This window comes from Abramis brama, assembly GCF_963993115.1.
Source record: "Abramis brama genome assembly, chromosome: 12".
Taxonomy (NCBI): Eukaryota; Metazoa; Chordata; class Actinopteri; order Cypriniformes; family Leuciscidae; genus Abramis; species Abramis brama.
Window position 1 is genome coordinate 31,782,220 of NC_139974.1, and position 19,036 is coordinate 31,801,255.

The 19,036-nt window shown below is 38.8% G+C and overlaps 1 protein-coding gene across 2 annotated transcripts in view; it reads left to right on the forward strand.

Annotated features, from left to right (window-relative positions):
* Positions 1–19,036, forward strand: part of atxn1a (ataxin 1a) — a 96,242-nt gene that overhangs the window by 73,302 nt on the left and 3,904 nt on the right. Inside the window, exons 1-2 of one of the 2 annotated variants that reach the window (XM_084131535.1) lie at positions 9,287–9,526; positions 16,640–18,735. In XM_084131535.1, the coding sequence (XP_083987661.1) occupies positions 16,942–18,735 (1,794 nt within the window). In that variant the 5' untranslated portion in view covers positions 9,287–9,526; positions 16,640–16,941. Of the gene's footprint in view, positions 1–9,286; positions 9,527–16,639; positions 18,736–19,036 lie in introns of those variants that run through there. The other variant, XM_084131534.1, reaches the window with a different exon arrangement.

Genomic DNA, 19,036 nt, shown 5'->3' on the forward strand with positions numbered 1-19,036 from the left:
CGTCTGCATGTTCTTAGTGAGCGTGTGTACACACTCCTGTGGGATTATCGAGTAATAGAGGGGTTTAGCAGTGCTTTGCCTCTCTGTAATCCATCACACACACACTGATACACACTTTGCATAGTGGCGGATTTAGGATTGCTTGTGAATGGAGTGAAGGCGAGAAGGACACATCGAGCGGTAGCGGCGGACAAGACACAGAGGCACCGGCAACTGTTTGCGCTGAGGACAAACACACGCATGAAATCGATTTCAGGTCGAAACCAGATTCCGGCATACGTCTGCAATTATGTGCATCTAATCTCCACTTTTCGAACTCAATTGAAGCTTTGGCTCTGTAGAGCTGTCTCTGTGGAGAGAGGAGAGCTATTCATTTCTGTGACTCAGATTTAGAGGTCATTCAGTGCTAGTATTATTTCAGAATGACACAAGCACCATGGCAATGTGCACCTCCGATCGGACACGCTAATTAAAACAGTCATCATAGATGTCATTCATGTACAAGGCTATCAATATATAACTATAGCCTATATATATATATATATATATAAATAATATGTGTGTGTGTGTGTGTGTGTGTGTGTGTGTGTGTGTGTGTGTGTGAGTATTTTTGTTCACTGACTGGGCCGACCTCAGAGACCTCCCTCACTCTCATTTATCATTTATAGTTACACCCTCAGACTTGAGAGAGAATGAACATGAGTTTCTGTTCGGCTACAGTTGCATTCCCTTATCAGAAAGAGAGAATGAGGCCTCTCTGTGCTGGAGGGAGCATTCAGGAACATAGAACTGAACACACCAACAAGGTTAGGACAAAATTCAGAATTTAACAATTTAATTGAATTCGATTTAAAGGGGAATGACAGAAAGAAGAATTTACTATACTTTAGGACGTTTTTTATTTTTATTATAACACGATCATACATATATTTGTTGTATCAAAACATGAAGAATTGCATGATACATTTTGACTAATTATATCTATAGCCTATAGTTTCCTGTTTTTTTCTCTCTCATATTTTTGTGTAATTTGATTGTGTAATTAATTCAATTGTCATTTTTGTAAACTTCAAAACCAATTTTAAAACAATGACTAGCTATCAAATCAGATTTTTATATTAAAATTGGCATTTAATTTTTTTTTATAAAAGTATAATGAAATTATACGCACTCACCATTTAAAAGTCTGAGATTGTTAAGATTATTTTGGTAACCCACACTCAAGCAAACGGAAGAGTTGAATACTTTCGTTCTGACTGAAGTGTTGCAGTCTCACTGGTGTTAGCTCAGCATTCGGCCTTCACATTTTGCTGTGGGCTCTTACGTTAAAAGCACATAAAGTTAATCTGCAGTCATTCCTCTCCCCTCAGGGCTCAGTATGGGGTTAATGCTCCACTCTGTAATGCTGCTGGGCATGCTGGGTATGACTGTAGCGCTGCTCTCTCTGTGCCAATCTGTCTATTCACCCAGCTAATGAGTCATTGTTGGGTTGTTAGTGCCAGATGACGGTGATACAAGCAAGGGAGAATGTTCCACATGATCACAGAAGTGGTTGGTTGTTGGAACTGGGTTAAAGGAACAATTCACCTGGGGACTGGGAATGTCAAACTGCAAAATGAGACTCAAATGAAAAGTATTACAAAGTCATGTGGACTGTTTTTAGTATTACAAAAGTATTACAAAGTCACGTGACTGTTTTTTTTAATGAAACTTTTATGCTGCAACATTCTGACAGCCCCATTCACTTTCATAATATGGAAAAGAGCAGCCAGGACATTCTTCAAAATATCTCCTTGTACCTTTGTGTTCCACTGAAGAAAGTAAGTCACACAGGTTTGGAACAACATGAGTGCAAGTAATGACAGAATTTTCTTTTCTTTTTTAATTGAACTATGCCTTTAAAAGTAATATAGTACTCTATGCAATGTGCATGCTGGGAGTCTTGTGCGGGAGACCTCTTTCATGCACATATGTATGCGTGGGTGCGCATTCTGCATATGTATAGAGCTTTTGATGTGTCTCCTTGGCGACACGTCTCTGGAGTTCACAGTGACACTGAAGCAGAGAGAGGGAAGCCACAGCTGAACAGCAGACAGTCGGAGGGAGTCACAGCCATTCTCTCTCGTGCAGGTGCGATCAAAGGCTTGCTGCTATTCAGGTCTGCTTGTGAAAATGCATATCAGTATGAAAGCATTCAGTGTGTGTGCATGTAAAAGGACGCATCTGGCTATGAGAGGTGGTTACATTCCACTGAATGGTGCAGAGCTTTCCTGTGAAGATTTGAGTGGATTTTTAAATCACTGCTCCGTCAGATTCACACAGAATGAACTAATTCCTTGGCAGATGGCAAGAGTGCATCACACCTGAGCATTCAGTGGGATACGAAACCAATCATTTTGTGCATTAGGCAAACAGAACTATAACTATTTATAGAAGCATGCATAAAAAAAAACTTTGTATGTGCATATTGCTGTTTGAATTTGTTTTTTTTATTTAGGTTTATTTATACATACTGTGATGAGCAGCATGTGTCAAGGATAAAACAGTGTTGTACTTGGATATGATTTTAACTCGGGTTTCCAAGTAATTTGATAAAAGAAACTGTTAGAGTTTAAAATAGATGTGCCTGTGATAGTCTGGGCGTCCACCATGTTAGAGCCATTAGGTTGGATGATTTCAAGACCAGATGCAACCTGTGATCATGCTTTCACTGTTGAAACTATCAGGCTTTTTACACTTTAATTTATTAATCTAAAATATATATATATTATTATATTATATTATTAAAGTTTGGGGTCTGTGAGGTTGTTTTTATGTTTTAGAAAGAAGTCTCATGTTCACCAAGGCTGAATTTATTTGATCAAAGCTACAGTAAAAACAGTAATATTATGAAATATGATTACAATTTAAAATAAGTTTTCTATTTGTATATATTTTAAAATGTTATTTATTCCTGTGATGGTAAAGCTGAATTATCACATTCTAATATGCTGATTTGCTGCTCAAGAAACATTTATTATTATTATCAATGTTGAAAACAGTTGTGCTGCTGAATATGAATAGAAGGTTTTAAAAGCAGAATTTATTTGAAATAAAATGTCTTAAATTAAATTTTTATGAATTTGAATTAGTACATTATTAATTATTATTTAAAAACATCTTTAAAACAAATCTTACTGACCCTAAACTTTTGAATAATAGTGGATATTAATTATATTATATTATATTATATTATATTGCTTTGATTACATTGATTGGAGAAGTACAGCACAATAATGCTCGCTCTGGTCATCTTAAAATTAATATAATATCATTCTGTATCTCTCCAGTTACACATTTGCCAGCACTGTTGTATTCGACCCTTTTAAAGGTCCCGTTGCATGCGATTCCATGTTTCAAAGTTTAGTTAGTGTGTAATGTTGTTGTTAGAGTATAAATAATATCTGTAAAATTATAACGCTCAAAGTTCAATGCCAAGCGAGATATTTTATTTAACAGAAGTTGACTACAAAAAACGGCTCGATTGGACTACACCCCTCTACTTCCTTCATTAGTGACATCACCAGAACCGTGTTTAGACTAACCTCCGCCCACAGGAACACAGGCGTATTGATGGCGAAATGTCAACAGACGGTTGATGTTTATCTATAATCGGATACCGCAAAAGTTTAATTCGAAGTTGTTAGTTTGCTCTGTCCATTTCACCACGGACTGTTTTTCTAACCTGGGATAATATCAAGCAGGCTTCTCTCAGCGTTTCATACTGACGAAGGGGGCAATTTCAACTATATTCCAGCAAGCGGTAAGTAGTGATTTAATATGGAAGTAGCGATCAACTTAACATCGTTTCTCTTAGTAGGATGAAAATAATCTTACTTAAACTGTGATTAATATACAGAAAGCGATCAAAGAACAATCCCTTTCCAATCGTCCAAGCTGTCAATCAATCACACAGCGCGAGTTTATCTGGACACTTGCCAAAACTCGTTATGAAATAAATGACGCTGTTACACTGCACAACGAAGCTCTTACTGTATTTATATGCCTCATGTTTGCATTGGTGAAATCATTAGTGAGTGCAGAAACTGCGTTGCAATGATAAGATCTTTTTTCACGCGATCAACAGGCTGTCATCTGCTCAACACTCACTGCAATTTTTTATGTGATTGAAATAGATCTAAATACTTAAAAAACTTCTCACGATTCGTTAATCCCGATAGTTGTAATAGTAAAAACGTATAATAGCTGTAATAGTAAAAGTTTTCCAGATAGTTCCACATGTAATGCCAGATATTTCATATGCAAGCATGTCAGCCAATCACAGCAGAGGGCGTTTACACTGAAGTCTCACAGCAGACACGCCCCTTCAAACAGAGTGTTCAAACCAGGGAATGAAATCAGGCTAGGAAATATGCCTTTTATTTCTAAATTATAACAATTTTTGATCTAAAAAACATACTAACATTATAAGGGTACCCCTGGAAACATGATAAAATAATAAAAATAATCCATGGAATGGGACCTTTAACTTCCCTCAGATGCCGGAACTAAAAGCAGGAAGTGTTTCTGCAACTGTACAAAGCTCATGCATAATTAACGAGACAAGCATCGCTTAGTTTATGATTGGTTGTCAGTTGCTAAGCATTTCAGTTTCACAGTCTTTAAGAACTGAAAGTCTTTCTTGAATAATGTGCAATATATCACAATTTATGACTTGCATGACAGGATTCCAAAGAAATAAAGCTGTTCCGATACATTTTGTGGTACTCTCTGTTATCTCTGTGCGGCGGCTCGTGTGAAACTAACTTCATTCGAAATCAGACTTCATTCACCCCAATAGAAAGCATATTTACACTGTCTGAATCCTTTCCTATTCCCTATATAGTGTTTAGTGTATAGTATATAGTGTTGTTTTAATCGTGTGAACAAGTGACTGATTTCAGCCGCAGCTTCAGTGTCTATAGCGTAAATCTGATTAGCAGCAAAGTGAAGTGCAAAGTGATGTCATCAAAATCGTTTATCCATATTAGCGGAAGTGAGAGACTTTAAGTTTTGAGTGCTTGCATCTTCTAAATGCAAATTTTGTCACTGTTTTGGAGCACACTATCTTATAGATAACCTTAAGGCTAAGATATTCATACTAAAAGCCCAAAAACCTCATTTCTGATTTCATGGGGACTTTAAATTGGGACTCTTTTTCTCCTACTTAATGACTGCAATCTGTAGAGAGGAGAAAGATGTTCTCCGCTGTAAAGAGCTTCATCTCCTGCAAAAATAATTTAAGGGGATATTATGTTATCAGGTAGTTAGCAGTTGCAGCCTTTTTATCCTACTCTACTTCTGTCTGTCCTCATAATCTCTTGTCTGTATCTCTTTGTTTCTCCCCCCCCCCCCCCCCCCCCCCCCCCCCCCCCGTCCATTTATCAATCTCTCAGGTGACTGCACGCGAGTCTCTCAGAGTAAACACACGAAAACTAATTGAATTACCCCAAAGGCTCAGAAATGGTGAGCATAGCTAATTTGTTGCCACAGCAACAGGCAAACCTTCCCGTGCCGCTTGTTTTGATGACTGCAGTTCTGTAAACAGCACACACTCCCTTGCCTAACAAGGGAACTCCTTGCGTGCCCGTCATGCGCTGCGCTTCAGATTGATTCACATTAATGACCGAGCCCGAGCTCAAAGCACTGACAACCTCTGACTGCCTCATGCTTTCCATAACACGGCCCATAGGGACGCGTTCGGTCGTGCGTTAAATTGACTCGTCGGCAGGCCCACATGGAGTCTGCGCACGGAGAACTTCAGCGAGCATCATTCACAAAGTTCTGAGCACCCCTTCTGTGTACTTTATTCCATATTTTGGTTATTTTGAGGATGTTTTCAGCTAGCAATAATAGTCTAGTACTTCATTAAACACATTTTACCACATTTAAATCCATACCACATACATCCGCGGACTTTCCACTAAAATCAGTGTGGGAAATGCAGAAAATGTCTGCATGTTCCTTCTAGGCATGGTAGAGAACTTTAGCTAAGCTGTACTTTGTTTTCTTAAATAATGTGAGCGTAAACAGAGGAAGTTTGAGCTTTCACTGGTGTTATTTTAGCATCATTTGAGATACTGTCATAGTATTGTTAAATTATTTTTGTTTTTTATATATTTTCCTTTTTCATTTTGATCTTAAAGTTTTAATAATTACTTCTGTTTATCATTTTCATTAGTTTTTTAAATTGTCTATATAGTTTTTATATTTTTTTTTTTTAATTTGTCATTTTTGTACATTAAGTTAAACCTAAAATATAACAAGTAAATATCTTTTTTCATTTAACATTTATTTAATATCAAGTAACAGATTTTTTAAAATGTTTTTTGTTAATTAATTTGAATAACCCTGGCTGTCATCCTCTTTTTCAACACTTAAAAATAAAGGTTCCAAAAGAGGAGTTATAAAATAAAAGAACAATAAAAGAACCAAAGTTCAAAATAACTTTTTTTTATATTTTTTTTAATGTAAAGAACATTTTAATAATCTGAAGAACCTTTTTCCTCTATAAAGAGCCTTTTGTGCAATGGAACATTCAAAGGAATTCTTGGAATCATCAATGCCAATAACGAGCCTTTATTTTTAAGAGTGAATCTCGTTTTTCCTTTGTGGGAGACATTTCTGTTGTCCGCTCTTACCGCACCACCTCACAACCAATGAGCAGAATATATATTTATCAAAACTGCATAGCTAACTAGGTCAGCTAAACAAACTAGCCTTTAGCAATGAATCTGAGACGTTGCTGTCTCTAGCACCACCTGCTGGTGAGTTAGTAGAACTGCAACAGTTCTCTCTAGTATTTATATGGCATATGATTTTTAAATGGTGCAGAAACTAAGAGGTTCAGAGACCTCCAATTAGATGAGATGTTGCTGTATGGGATAAGCGTCAAAATGCCCTTGTGCTTTCATTGAGCTCACCTGAAATGAGCTTCTAATCCTGGGAATGCCTTGACTCTCTGTGGAAGTGTGTGTGGGTTTGTGTTTGTGTGTGCTCTTCTGCCATGTGTGGGAGTGCATACTGCACATGTAAGGGAGACTAGTCTGTCTTTAGGCCTGTTTCTTCAGCTATGAAGCACTTTTAGAAAATAAACCCCCTTAATACACTTTTGATAATGATGTATTGTGTTTGACATCATTCTGTGATGGTGCTGAAAATGACATTTGAGACATTTTTGCATTAAAATTGTAGATTAGTCTTGCCAAGGCTAATTTCATATTGTTTGTATCCTAAATAGCACAGTTAAAATGACACTCAGTTTGACTAGAAATGATGCACAATAAATAAATAAAAAAACATTGGTAACACTTTATTTTAGTGTCTTTGTTACACGTTACATGTTGCTGTTGTAATATAACAGTATGCAATTAACCCTAACCAAACCCTGATCCTTACCCTATAGTTAGTACGTTGTAAATTAATATTACTCGGTATACTTTAATGTATAATTACACTGTAACAATTAAAGTGTAACCAAAATGTTTTTGATGTTTTGTGCTTTATTTACTGACATTGTTATGTCCTTGGTCAACAAGTATGATGCCACAGTTGTAATTTGAGTATTATATTTTATTTATTTTATTTTTTGTGTTTTTGGTATTAAAGTATATAAAGTATTAACACTTTTATTCTGCAAGGATGCGTTAAATTCATCAAAAGTTTCCGTAAAGACATGTATAATGTTTCAATTTAATGTATATCAGTTTCCACAACAATACTAAGCTGCACTACCCTGGTAATCCAGAGTTCTCGCGAGAGCACAAGTTGAATTTGCTCAGCGAGTTACTCTGGCGTCGAGTAATGATGCTCATTAAATATGCCCCTCGATCTGAGCTGCACCAATCACATCGGGTTATCTGATATAGGCGGGCCAGAGGCGAGCTAAACAGATGACGACAGCGCTGTGACGTCGAAGTCATTAGTAAACATTGCAAGATGGCTATGGATGAATACCAGTTGTTTGAAACGGCTTTGGCCGCTACAATGAACGAGTTAGAGTTGGCTTTTTATCTAAAACAGGAACAGAAGACGCCGCTCGAATCGTTCCTTTGCAAGAAGGACGTTTTTGCTGTTTTGCCGACCGGATACGGTAAGAGTATAATCTACCAGTTAGCTCCGCTGGAAGCTAAGCGTGTGGGGTTTATTGTTGTGATTGGTTGTAGTGTTATCCAGTTGCGTGCAGTGAGATTTTCAAATGCATGCTTGGTGCCGCCCCTCGAGCTGGGCGATTTTCATTAGTCGACGCCAGACCATTAATCTTTTAGATTTAGGTCTGGATTTCCAGGCTAAAGCTGCACAACTTTTTTTTTTAACATTGACATAATAAGAAATGTTTCTTGAGCAACAAATCAGCTGAAATTTCAGCTTTGCCATCACAGGATGAATACTGTTTTTTTTTTTCTGTTTTTTTTTTTTATCAAAGTAATGCTGCCTTGGTGAACATGAGAGACTTCTTTCAAAAACATTTAAAAAATATTACCGACCCTAAACTAAAGCATTTACAGTAGTAATGCTTAGTGCTGGTTTTACTCTTTAGGTCATTTCATAATAGATTTTGTGAAATGTTGTGATGAATTAAAAAGAGTAAAGCAATTAAATCAGTTGGGGATATTTTGGGGATATTTAATTTTATTCTATCAATCAATAAATTCCACTAGAAACAAACCTTGTTGTATTATTTTATTTTAATTTAATACTGTGAAGCTGCTTTGATACAATCTGTATTGTGAAAAGCGCTATACAAATATACTTGATTTGATTTGATTTGATTTAAATCTATAGCAACATAAAAAAGGCATTTGAAAAGTTTCCAGATTTAATGTGATCTTCGCTTAGCAAAAAGAAAATCTGTTAGTTTGAATAATAATCAACTGCTCAGGGACATAGAAGTGCAGAAGAAACCGCCTAGTATCTCTTCATCTCTCTCTGGTTTAATCTCAATCGCTCTCTCCCCCTCTCTCGATTTCCCTCGTACTCTCGTTCCCTCGCCTCCCTCCTCCGTCTTTCTGTACATCCCTCCCTCTCTCCCTGATCTCCTCCCTCATTCTGCCTCTCTTTCATTATTTCGCTCTCTCTTTCTTTAGCAGTGTAGTCTGGGCACGCTGCCAGCTGGCATGTGTCTTTTTTGAATGAATACCTGATGAAGTTGATGGTGCGCAGTGAGGTGAGGAATGGGAGGAGCTGAGCGAGTGAGCGAGCGAGTGAGAGGGGAGAACTGATGGCCTGGCTTGGCCTTGCATAACGCACGTTTGAGTGCTGCAGGCAGGGCTCAGAGCTCAGCGCTCCTGTGTGACACACGGGGCCCGGAGGGGCAGGGGGCAGTGTCTGTCCACAGCCATGACTTAGAGCAGGAAGGGCCATTGTTCACGCCGGCCACACCGTTGTACCGCCGTAAGGTGTCAGGGTGTCTTTGTGTCTGTGTGGCTCCTGTGGGAACAAGGGAGAGACTGAGAGAGCGACTCAAATGGCCTCTCTGAACAACAAGGTAAGCTTTTACACACTCCCACTACAATGTGTTTTACTCAAATGCATGTATGTTAGAGATTGTGCATGTCTATTTGTGTCCAGCACTTCTCTGTTATAGTTATAGTGTGTTTCTCAACTGTAGCCAAGGGTATTACCGCAGCTTTCAGGTGGTACTTAAAAAGACCCTTGCTTTGTTGAACTTATAAAATGGATTCAAATAATTAGTAGTCAACACATTGGCGCATTAAGCTGCTTTTTAAAGCAAAAAAGCAAAACAAACTATGTGTAATATGTGCATATTGCTAGAGTTAAGACTCCAAAACTCTTTACGCGATTGATGATAATGCCAAAAGATATGCAGTCTACTGTAATTCAAGTTCTCTGGTTTTGTATTGATGAAGTGGTTGAGCGTTAGTGATCGAACTGTGAAGGTTCATAAGGCACAGAAACGTTAGTGAGTTCTTGTACAGTTTCTCTCTTTCTCTGTCTTGTCTTTAGGATTCATGTTCTTTATGAGTATCTCTGGACATGAAAGTGCAAGTCATTCAGCTGCACTTCTTCATGCAGCTACAAAGCTCTCTCTCTCTCTCTCTCCTGAGAGTGTTCTGTTTCTTCTTTCCTTACGTCGTTTCTACTTTACAACCTGTCTCCGTTTCACTCGCTCTATGCATTTCTGTGCTGTTCATTGTAGAGATCAGGCACTGGGACAGTTTGTGAGTATCTGCCCACCTTTTAAAGGGAAAGCGCCTCAGAAAAGTGTGGAAAGATCTACAGTACAGTAAGGTTGTGTCTTAAATGCTAGTGAGCCACTTGCCTAGACAGCACGTTTGAGCATCTTAGATGCATTCTAAACTGTTATTTTATGCTATTGTTATTTATCAGTAGCTATGAAGTAATAAGTTCACTAGAGGTTTTGAGACTGCTGTCACTTTTGGTTTAAGAAGTAGACTTAAATTTTTTCAGATTTTAGGCTAAAATGTATTAAATTATAAATGTAAATTAATTTATGTTTATTTACATAATTGTATTATTTATTGTTATAAGTATATATCGTTTATATTTATATCTATATAATAAGTTCTTATATATTATAAGTATGTAGATATACATTTTTAAGTATACATATCTATATTATATATTTTTATTCTGTCTTTATATGACTTATTTTTAAAATTATATAAAAAATATATATATATATGTAAGCATATATATTATATTTATAATTTTAAGTTTGTAAATAAAAAGTCTGTAAGAATAGGCCCCAATGAATACTGTGTTAATATGTTGTGTTTAAAGGTAATGTCGGATAAGGTCCTTTCAGAAAATTGGTTTTTACGCTAAAATGTAAAACTCTGTTTTTCTGCAGATATATCAGTTTTTAGAAATACTCTAATATTTCATGTAGTGTCTCAATTAATATGACGTGATAAAAATCATGGTTAATAATTATACAAGAATATTGAAAAATTATGTTTGAAATAATTTTAGTTACTACTGTATAGCATGACACGCACAGTATAAAAATAAATGTAATACATTATATATTGCCTTCCATGGTTTTATTTTTATTGTGATAGTTGTTTCCAAGTTTTTGCATTTTAAATCAATGCATTTGGCTGTGTGCACAGAGTTGCATTCTTGTCAATAATGCTGAGGTTATATTGACTTAAACCTGGTCATCCTCACGGTCATCTCCCATTGACCCACTAATGGAGCCCACAGATCTCAGTGGATGACATGTTGTGCTGCATTATTGCGGTGCGAGTGGGTTTTTATGGAGAGAAATGCATTCGGAGAGCCCATGCTTCTTCTCATTCATGTCTGTGTTAGATTCATAGTGAATGTCTTTGATTAATGTCTCTGATTTGTCCCCGCGGTTCTCCGTGGCTCTGAGGCCCCGGGGACGTGATTCATAGTGTTGCCAGGGCTGATGGAGGACAATAAGTTTAGGTTTCAGGTCATCTGATACTGTTCTGTTCCTTGTGCGCTCAGCAAGATCCAGCTGACAAGGCTTTTATACTGCAGTCTCTCTCTTTCTCTCTTTCTTTCTCTCTTTCTTTCTCTCTCTCTCTCTCTCTCTCTCTCTCAACTCTCACTACGCTTTAGTTTACAGTTAGGAAGCAGTGGAGGTGTGTGTCTGAGTGTGTGCGTCATGTGTGTGTGTTAATGAGTTTTTGAATGAGCCACTGTGCTGGTCTCCTGTTGCTATGTGCTTGCTATTTTTCAAGTGTGTGTGTGTGTGTGTGTGTGTGTAGGTGTAGCATAGTGTTCTCGCTAATGTAGGTCAGTAGATTGCTTGCTCCCTCCCTGCTGTGTGTGTGTGTGTGTGTGTGTTTGTGTGTGTGTGTGTGTGTGTGTGTGTATGTGTGTGTGTGTGTGTGTGCCAGTGTTGTTCTCTCTCCATTGGCTTCCAACATTACTCAACATTCGTATTGAGTTCAAAACACTATTGTTTGCTTATAAGGGATTGCATGGACTGGCTCCTCCATACATCTCTGATCTCCTTTCATCCCATCATAATGCTTTTAGAAAACTTAGGTCAACCAGTAGTCTACAGCTGACTGTTCCAAGGACACGTTTAAAATTGAAAGGAGATCATGCCTTTTCAGTGGCCGCTCCACAGCTTTGGAACAATCTGCCATCTTACATAAAGACTGCACCAACATACATTGATTTTAAATCTTTGCTTAAAACCCACTTATTTACTGTTGCGTATGGTCATAAGTGGACCTAGTGGTATAAATTGCAGTGTATTGTTTATTTCTGTATTTTATGTTTACTCATTAGGATACCTGTTTACACTTTGTACAGCACTTTGGCCAACAGCTGTTGGTTTTAAATGTGCTCTATAAATATGACTGACTGACTCTGTGTGTGTGTGTGTGTGTGTGTGTGTGTGTGTGTGTGTGTGTGTGTGTGTGTGTGTGTGTGTGTGTGTGTGTGTGTGTGTGTGTGTGTGTGTGTGTGTGTGTGTGTGCGTGCGTGTGTGTGTGTGTGCGTGTGTGTGTGTGTGTGTGTGTTGGGTTTAATCCTGAGGGATAAGCAGGCAGGGCTGAGAGGACCCAACTGTGAAAGATTAGGACTTGGCTTTCCCCGGGATACCACAGCGACACACTGAGGCTTGTTTGTGAGTGAGTGAGTGTGTGTGTGTGTGTGTGTGTGTGTGTGTGTGTACACAAAATACCAGCCATTTGCATCAGTGTCATTAATCCTAACTGGCTCCCTACAGTATCAGACATTCATTATAGAAATGTGTAAGCTGCAGTCATTTGAGTTGAGAATATACTACGCCCTCCCTCTCTCTCTCGTACTGTTGCCTTCTTTCTCTTATGCTCTGCTTTTCTTTGTAATATAGTGGCTGCATGCTTTCGTAGTATGTACTAAACATCCCTATTTAGTACATACTACGAGCATGTAGCATGCAGCCACAGTCACAGTTGTCCATAGAGGTTGATACCTATAATATTATCTGTCAGTTTGACAGACTGAGTTTTATTATGTTTTTGTTCCATCTGAAACTTTTTTCTAGTCCCTGGGGTTGGTGCTGGACAGAGTTTAAATGATTTGATTTGATATTTAGTTATGATTGTTTTGTTTTTATACTGTCAATTATTTTCTCATTCAAAGTTTTGAGTTATATGTTTTGCCTTTATTGGATGGGTGAAGTCGAGTGGATAGTGACAGGAGAGGAGAGAGCGAAACAGGATCAGAAATTAACCAAGTTGGGACTTGAACTTGGCAAATAACTTTTCCATTAACTTTTTGTCAGACTTAGGTTAAAATTTAATGAATTATAAATGTATATTAATTTATTATTATGTTATATATATTTTATATGTATATACTCTGTATATTATATAATGATACATACATTTCTTTTTAAAAATTATTTATAAAAAATACATAATATTGTTAGATTATTTATGTAAATGTATTTTTAATGAATTTTTTTAAACACCTTTTTGCTTTTTTGCTGTTCATTTAAATAGTCTTGCAGTGTGACAAAAACATTTTTAGAATTAGGAATACTCAATGTATTTTCACAATAATATAGGCTAATATGAGATGATAAAAACAACAGCTAATAGTTATAAAAATTTCTGAGATTTCTTTGAAAAGCTCTGTGATTTCTACAATATTTGAGCTTGTATTTTGTTGTATTATTTTTGTTTTGTTACAGTTTTTTGAATGAGAAATTATCGACCTGAGGTTGAGCTGGGACTCAAAATCAGGTTGATATTAAGGATACTCACAAGGCTATGGCTCCAACCTCTGTATTAATTTAAATTTTAGTTAAAGTTTTAGTAATTTTGCTGCGCATGTTTGCTATTTTTATTAGTGTCATTTTGATAAATATATCTAAATATTTATTGAAGGGATAGTTCACCCCCCTAAAAAAGAAAATGCTGTCATCATTTACTCACCCTCAAGTTGTTCCAAACCTGTATGAGTTTATTTTGTTCTGCTGAACACAAATAAGATATTTTGAAGAATGTCCGTAACCTGACCCCATTGACTTCCATAGTTTGGACATAGTCTTAGTTCCAGTCATGCTTTGTACTTAGTCATCAATACATTCTTGGAAGTGTACATTCCACACGTGCCATGGTGGCATTGTCCATTTACCTGCATGTTCTTTGACCTATGACATGCTAACAACAACCACAAAAATGTACTGAGATGTTTAAACTAGTAAATAAACAAACAAGTACAATTTAACCATAGGGAACTTTCTTGTTACCTATTGCAGTTATACATGAAAAGAGCCGTCCAGCTCATAGTTCTCTGCTACTTATTTTTCCCCCAAGGTTTTCACACCATATTGATTTTATTTTTTATATATGTGGCTGATAAGTACACAAATTCAAATGCAGAAGAGTGTCTTTGGTTGTGCTTTAATTCATGGGAAGCATATATCATATCATATGCTCTTTCAGACAGAGACTAAACCGAGATGTATCGTACATCAAACTGGGAACAATGAATCACTGATTACCATTTTAATCAGTTTTCAAATATAATCTCATCATAAAGATTTTAGTTCTCCACAAGCGTTCAAGGACCTGGCAGAGACCAGTTTAAACCTTTAGAATTGCCTTTAGAGTAAGTTATAATACCATCTGGATAATATTGTCATCTACCATGCATGATTACTTAAATCATTAATTAAAATGATTATGATAATTGGGTTATTAACACGCTTGATTGCCCTTGTCTGATGCAAATTATGGTAAAGGAAAAAGACTTACAAGAGAGGTTGGGGGTGGTGCAAAGAGAGATGAAAAGATATATGTGCCAAAGGGAAGGAATGAGAGTGTAACTGGATGTGGGTGAAAAGTAGAAAAAAGAGGTAGAAAACACTGATTGAGAGAGTGCTGAGAATAAACACCCTCCTCAATGTCAATAGCGTCAATCAATGATGTTCAGCTGTTGTGTAACCTTTCTACACTACTTTGACTTAAGAGCAAACAGAGAGGACATGCTCCTGCTGTTTGTAATCAGCTGAGGGCTGTTGTGTCTGCTTTAAGTGATGGCATGAACTTTGTGAACCCAAACATAAACTTTGAACAAAAATATATATTTCTTATTTTGTCCAATTTTAAAACATTGTCTGAGGAAATGGAGTTTGACAGGCACACTTCAGTGATATAGTGATGGTATCGGATGGTAATACCATGGTAATTTGATATACATCATGGTTCTAAATGATCACCATATTCATATACCACGTCATTTATCTGGTTCTTCATGCTACATACTTCATAGAATACATTGCCATGTCTAAACAAACATAGTATTGTGCAACACCATGGTACAGTGCATCATATAGTATTACCATGGTACTTGCATATACTATGATACTACCATCTGATACCTGTTACTCCAAGATACATCCAAGAATACTATACTGCTACCATAGTACAGTATTAGCGTGGTGTCATGTCCAGTAAACCATAGATACTTGTGTGTCCAAAAAACATGATGCTAGCATTGTACATATCTAAAACATCATAGTAATACTATGGGACATTTAGTTACTTTTGTGTAAGTGTTGCATACACACAAAAAAGGAAGCCACTATACAGACCGGCTTAAATGGTAGGTTTCCCTCACAGAAGATCCGCCTGCTCTTTTATAGCACTGCGACACTTGTTAAATCATCAGGGCCTGTTTATCATGCAAAACCACCCTCCCACCAGTTCTGGACAACAGACGCAGCTGAATGGGTCCAATCAGTAGAGCTCAGGGAGAAATGTCAAACAAGCCATAACACTGCACAACATCACTGCTTCGTCACGTGTATCCCCATACTCTCTGGAGTGGGAGGGAGACGAAAAGGGGACTGGCTTCCTACTTTGATGGAGAGCTCTTAAAGTTAACATCAAATCAATCCAATTAGAAAGTTTTTATGTATGCATTCATTAATTCATTAGTGCATGTTATTCCAAAGAAAAAACATTTCTGTTTGTAATCTTGCATCAATATGTGACTTGCTTCGTCTCTGAAATGTTCGTCTCTTTTGTTTGATGTCACCTAAGAAATGTGGGCTGTTGGTTAATGTAGTCATTTAATACTGAAAGCAAGTCATTTGTCAATTCAAATCCATCTCCATAATGCCATATAAACACCCACTTTTCACAATTCAGTAAATTCGTGATAGATAAAATAGTCCCTGCTTGCACTTTTTTTCTCTTTGAATATCCTTTTTTAGAAAAATGACTCATTACGGAAGTAAAATGGGTTACGAATGCTATTCCATTTAAACTGTAGGACGTTTATATCACATTTTCACAGTATAGCCTAGTAGATGAGCTTCCAGTCTAATTTGTGATTGTGTGTTGCATGGTGGTGAATGTGTTGCTGGTTTCAAATAGGCCCTGAGTGCAGTGCCGGTTCATTATCAGTGATGCTCGCACTGTGTGTTCCATCTTGCCCTACACTTACATACTCCAAACACACACACTATGAGTGTTTTCCATAAGATACTGATGCATACTCACATGTATAGGGATATTTTTAAAAGCTGTTGAATGCACTTAACTAGCTTTTTACTTTAAAGTGTCTTGACAGAGTTTAAATAGGCCTGTCTTAAAACAGAAATAACCTTAATAATGCCTTGGTTATTTTTCAGGTTCTTCCTGCTGTCCTGGAGACTCGCTCTCAGAGGGAAATGATTCCACATGAATTGCATGGACCGCTCTCCCACAGCAGGTGTGACTTCCATTGCTTAAGACTGAAATCTGTGTCCATCCAACCTTAGGCACAGGACATTTCCCCTCTCACCACCACTCTCCTCTTTACCCCATCCCCATCCTCGCTTCGAGCCAATCAGTGAGAGGGCACACTCTGTTAGCAAGACAAGCTGAGACCAAGAGGGAGCGGAAAAGAGCCAGAAAAGACAGGGGGAAGTGTGGTATAAGATTCTCAGACACCATGAAGTCAAACCAGGAGCGGAGCAATGAATGCCTGCCTCCAAAGAAGCGTGAAATCCCAGCAAGCACTCTGCCCTCAGAGGTTAGGCCTATGGTGATGGCGCCTGCAAGTGATAGCCAGCGTGGGGGGAACCTGGCCTGGCTTGCCAGTCTGGCAAGCGGACATGACAGAGGGCGGCAGCACATCAGCACCTCCGCAGAACCTGAGGGGCCTCAATACAAACCATTGTCAGCCATGGCTGAAAGCGTTCCTTCCTCATCCACGCACTCAACCAGAGCTCTACCTACAGTGACCACAATACCTGCAGTGTACACGTCACCCCTCTCTCAGCCTACTGGCACCATCCAGTACACACCCCTGCCTCATAATCTGCATTTCATCAGCTCTCCGTATACTGCACCATATGCTGGCTACATCTCTCCACTAGTTCCCCATTCGGCTGCCACCACTACCACACAACGTGAGGTTTATGCCAGCACCTCCATTTCTCCAGCATCCAAAATTGACCATCACCATAATTTGGGCCGTTCAGGCCTGGTCACAACTGACAACACCTCTTCAGCCCACTCCACCCAATACGTCCACATTGCTGGTTCTCCTCTAAGCGTATCCCCTCGGACTGCTCCATCACCCCATGCTCACTTGCCTCTACACTTACACCCTCACCACACGCTCCCCCTCAGTGGCCCCTCGCAGGTCTTAGTTCAGTACACAGATGGACTTTTACCCAAGAGAGAGGAGACAAGGTCCAGGGTGGTGCTGAACGGAGAGCTGGAAAAGGACAGACGCTTTGGTCCATCTCCCGAGTCCAGTGCAGGGAAGCAGGGCAGCACTGCCAAAGGGGGTTCCTCCTCCCATCAGCACCACATTCACCAGCAGCAGAGCCCACGTCACTATGAGGCTCGGCATGTGGTGCTACCTGCTGAATATGCGCAGGACAGTACAGCCATGCGGACCTCGTTGGTGCTGGTTCCAAACAGTCATAGCTCCAGTGTTGCTGATCCCGGAGGTTCACTGGACAAGCTGCCTCCCCCAGCATCCCACACTGAAAAAGGAGGGATTTGTGCAGGCAAACCTGTGTCCCGCAGTTCTTCCTCCTCTGCCTCCCTTCCATTTCCTCCTCCCCCTCCACCTGTGGACAATCTGAAGGGAGCAGTTACCACACTGTCTCCCCATGCAGTTATCCAGACCACGCATAACACCACAGAGTCACTGTCCCTGGGCCTCCCCTCCACCAATTTCTACTCCACCCAGCAGCCCATCATTGGTTACATTGCCGGCACAGGGCACCAACAACCTCTCAGCTACCACACCAGCCTACCCCAGCACCTGGTCATCCCTGGAACTCAGCCGGTCATCATCCCAGTAAGTGGAACCGATACTGCTACATCAACCACAACGCACTTGTCTGCGGCACTGCCCCATGCTTTCGTCACCTCAACGGCCCCCAAAGTGGAGAATTTTGAACCTCCGGCCCTATATTCCCACTCTGCCCCAGCTGTGGTTCAAGCCCAGCTGCATCTGCCTGTGGTTCCAGCCCCTGCCAGCCTGCTGACGACTCCACCACCACCCTCAGCCCCTTCCCTGCCCCCTTACTTCACAAAGGGCTCCATCATCCAGTTGGCAGATGGGGAACTAAAGCGGGTGGAGGACCTGAAGACGGAGGATTTCATTCAGAGTGCTGAGATCAGCAATGAGCTGAAGATTGACTCCAGCACTGTAGAGCGTATCGACAGCAGTCATACAACTAACTTCGCTATTATACAGTTTGCTGTAGGAGAACATCGCTCACAGGTGGGGTAATACATTTTTGCTTTACAGTTGCTAGAAATGTTTGATGACAAACCTGAGCATCTATTTCCCATATATACAAGGATAAGGGTGGGCAATATACTGTATCAGTAGAAATAACAGTAGAAATTTGTCAAATTATATACATTTTTATAAGATCATTGTACAGAACCGCCGGCACATGGTAGTAAAATAATTTATTAGAAAAAATAATGTAATGAAATTGATTATTGGCTAAGCCCCTATGTAATTATATTGTAATCAAAATAAATGTTTTCTAGAATATATATTTTTGCTTATGTTG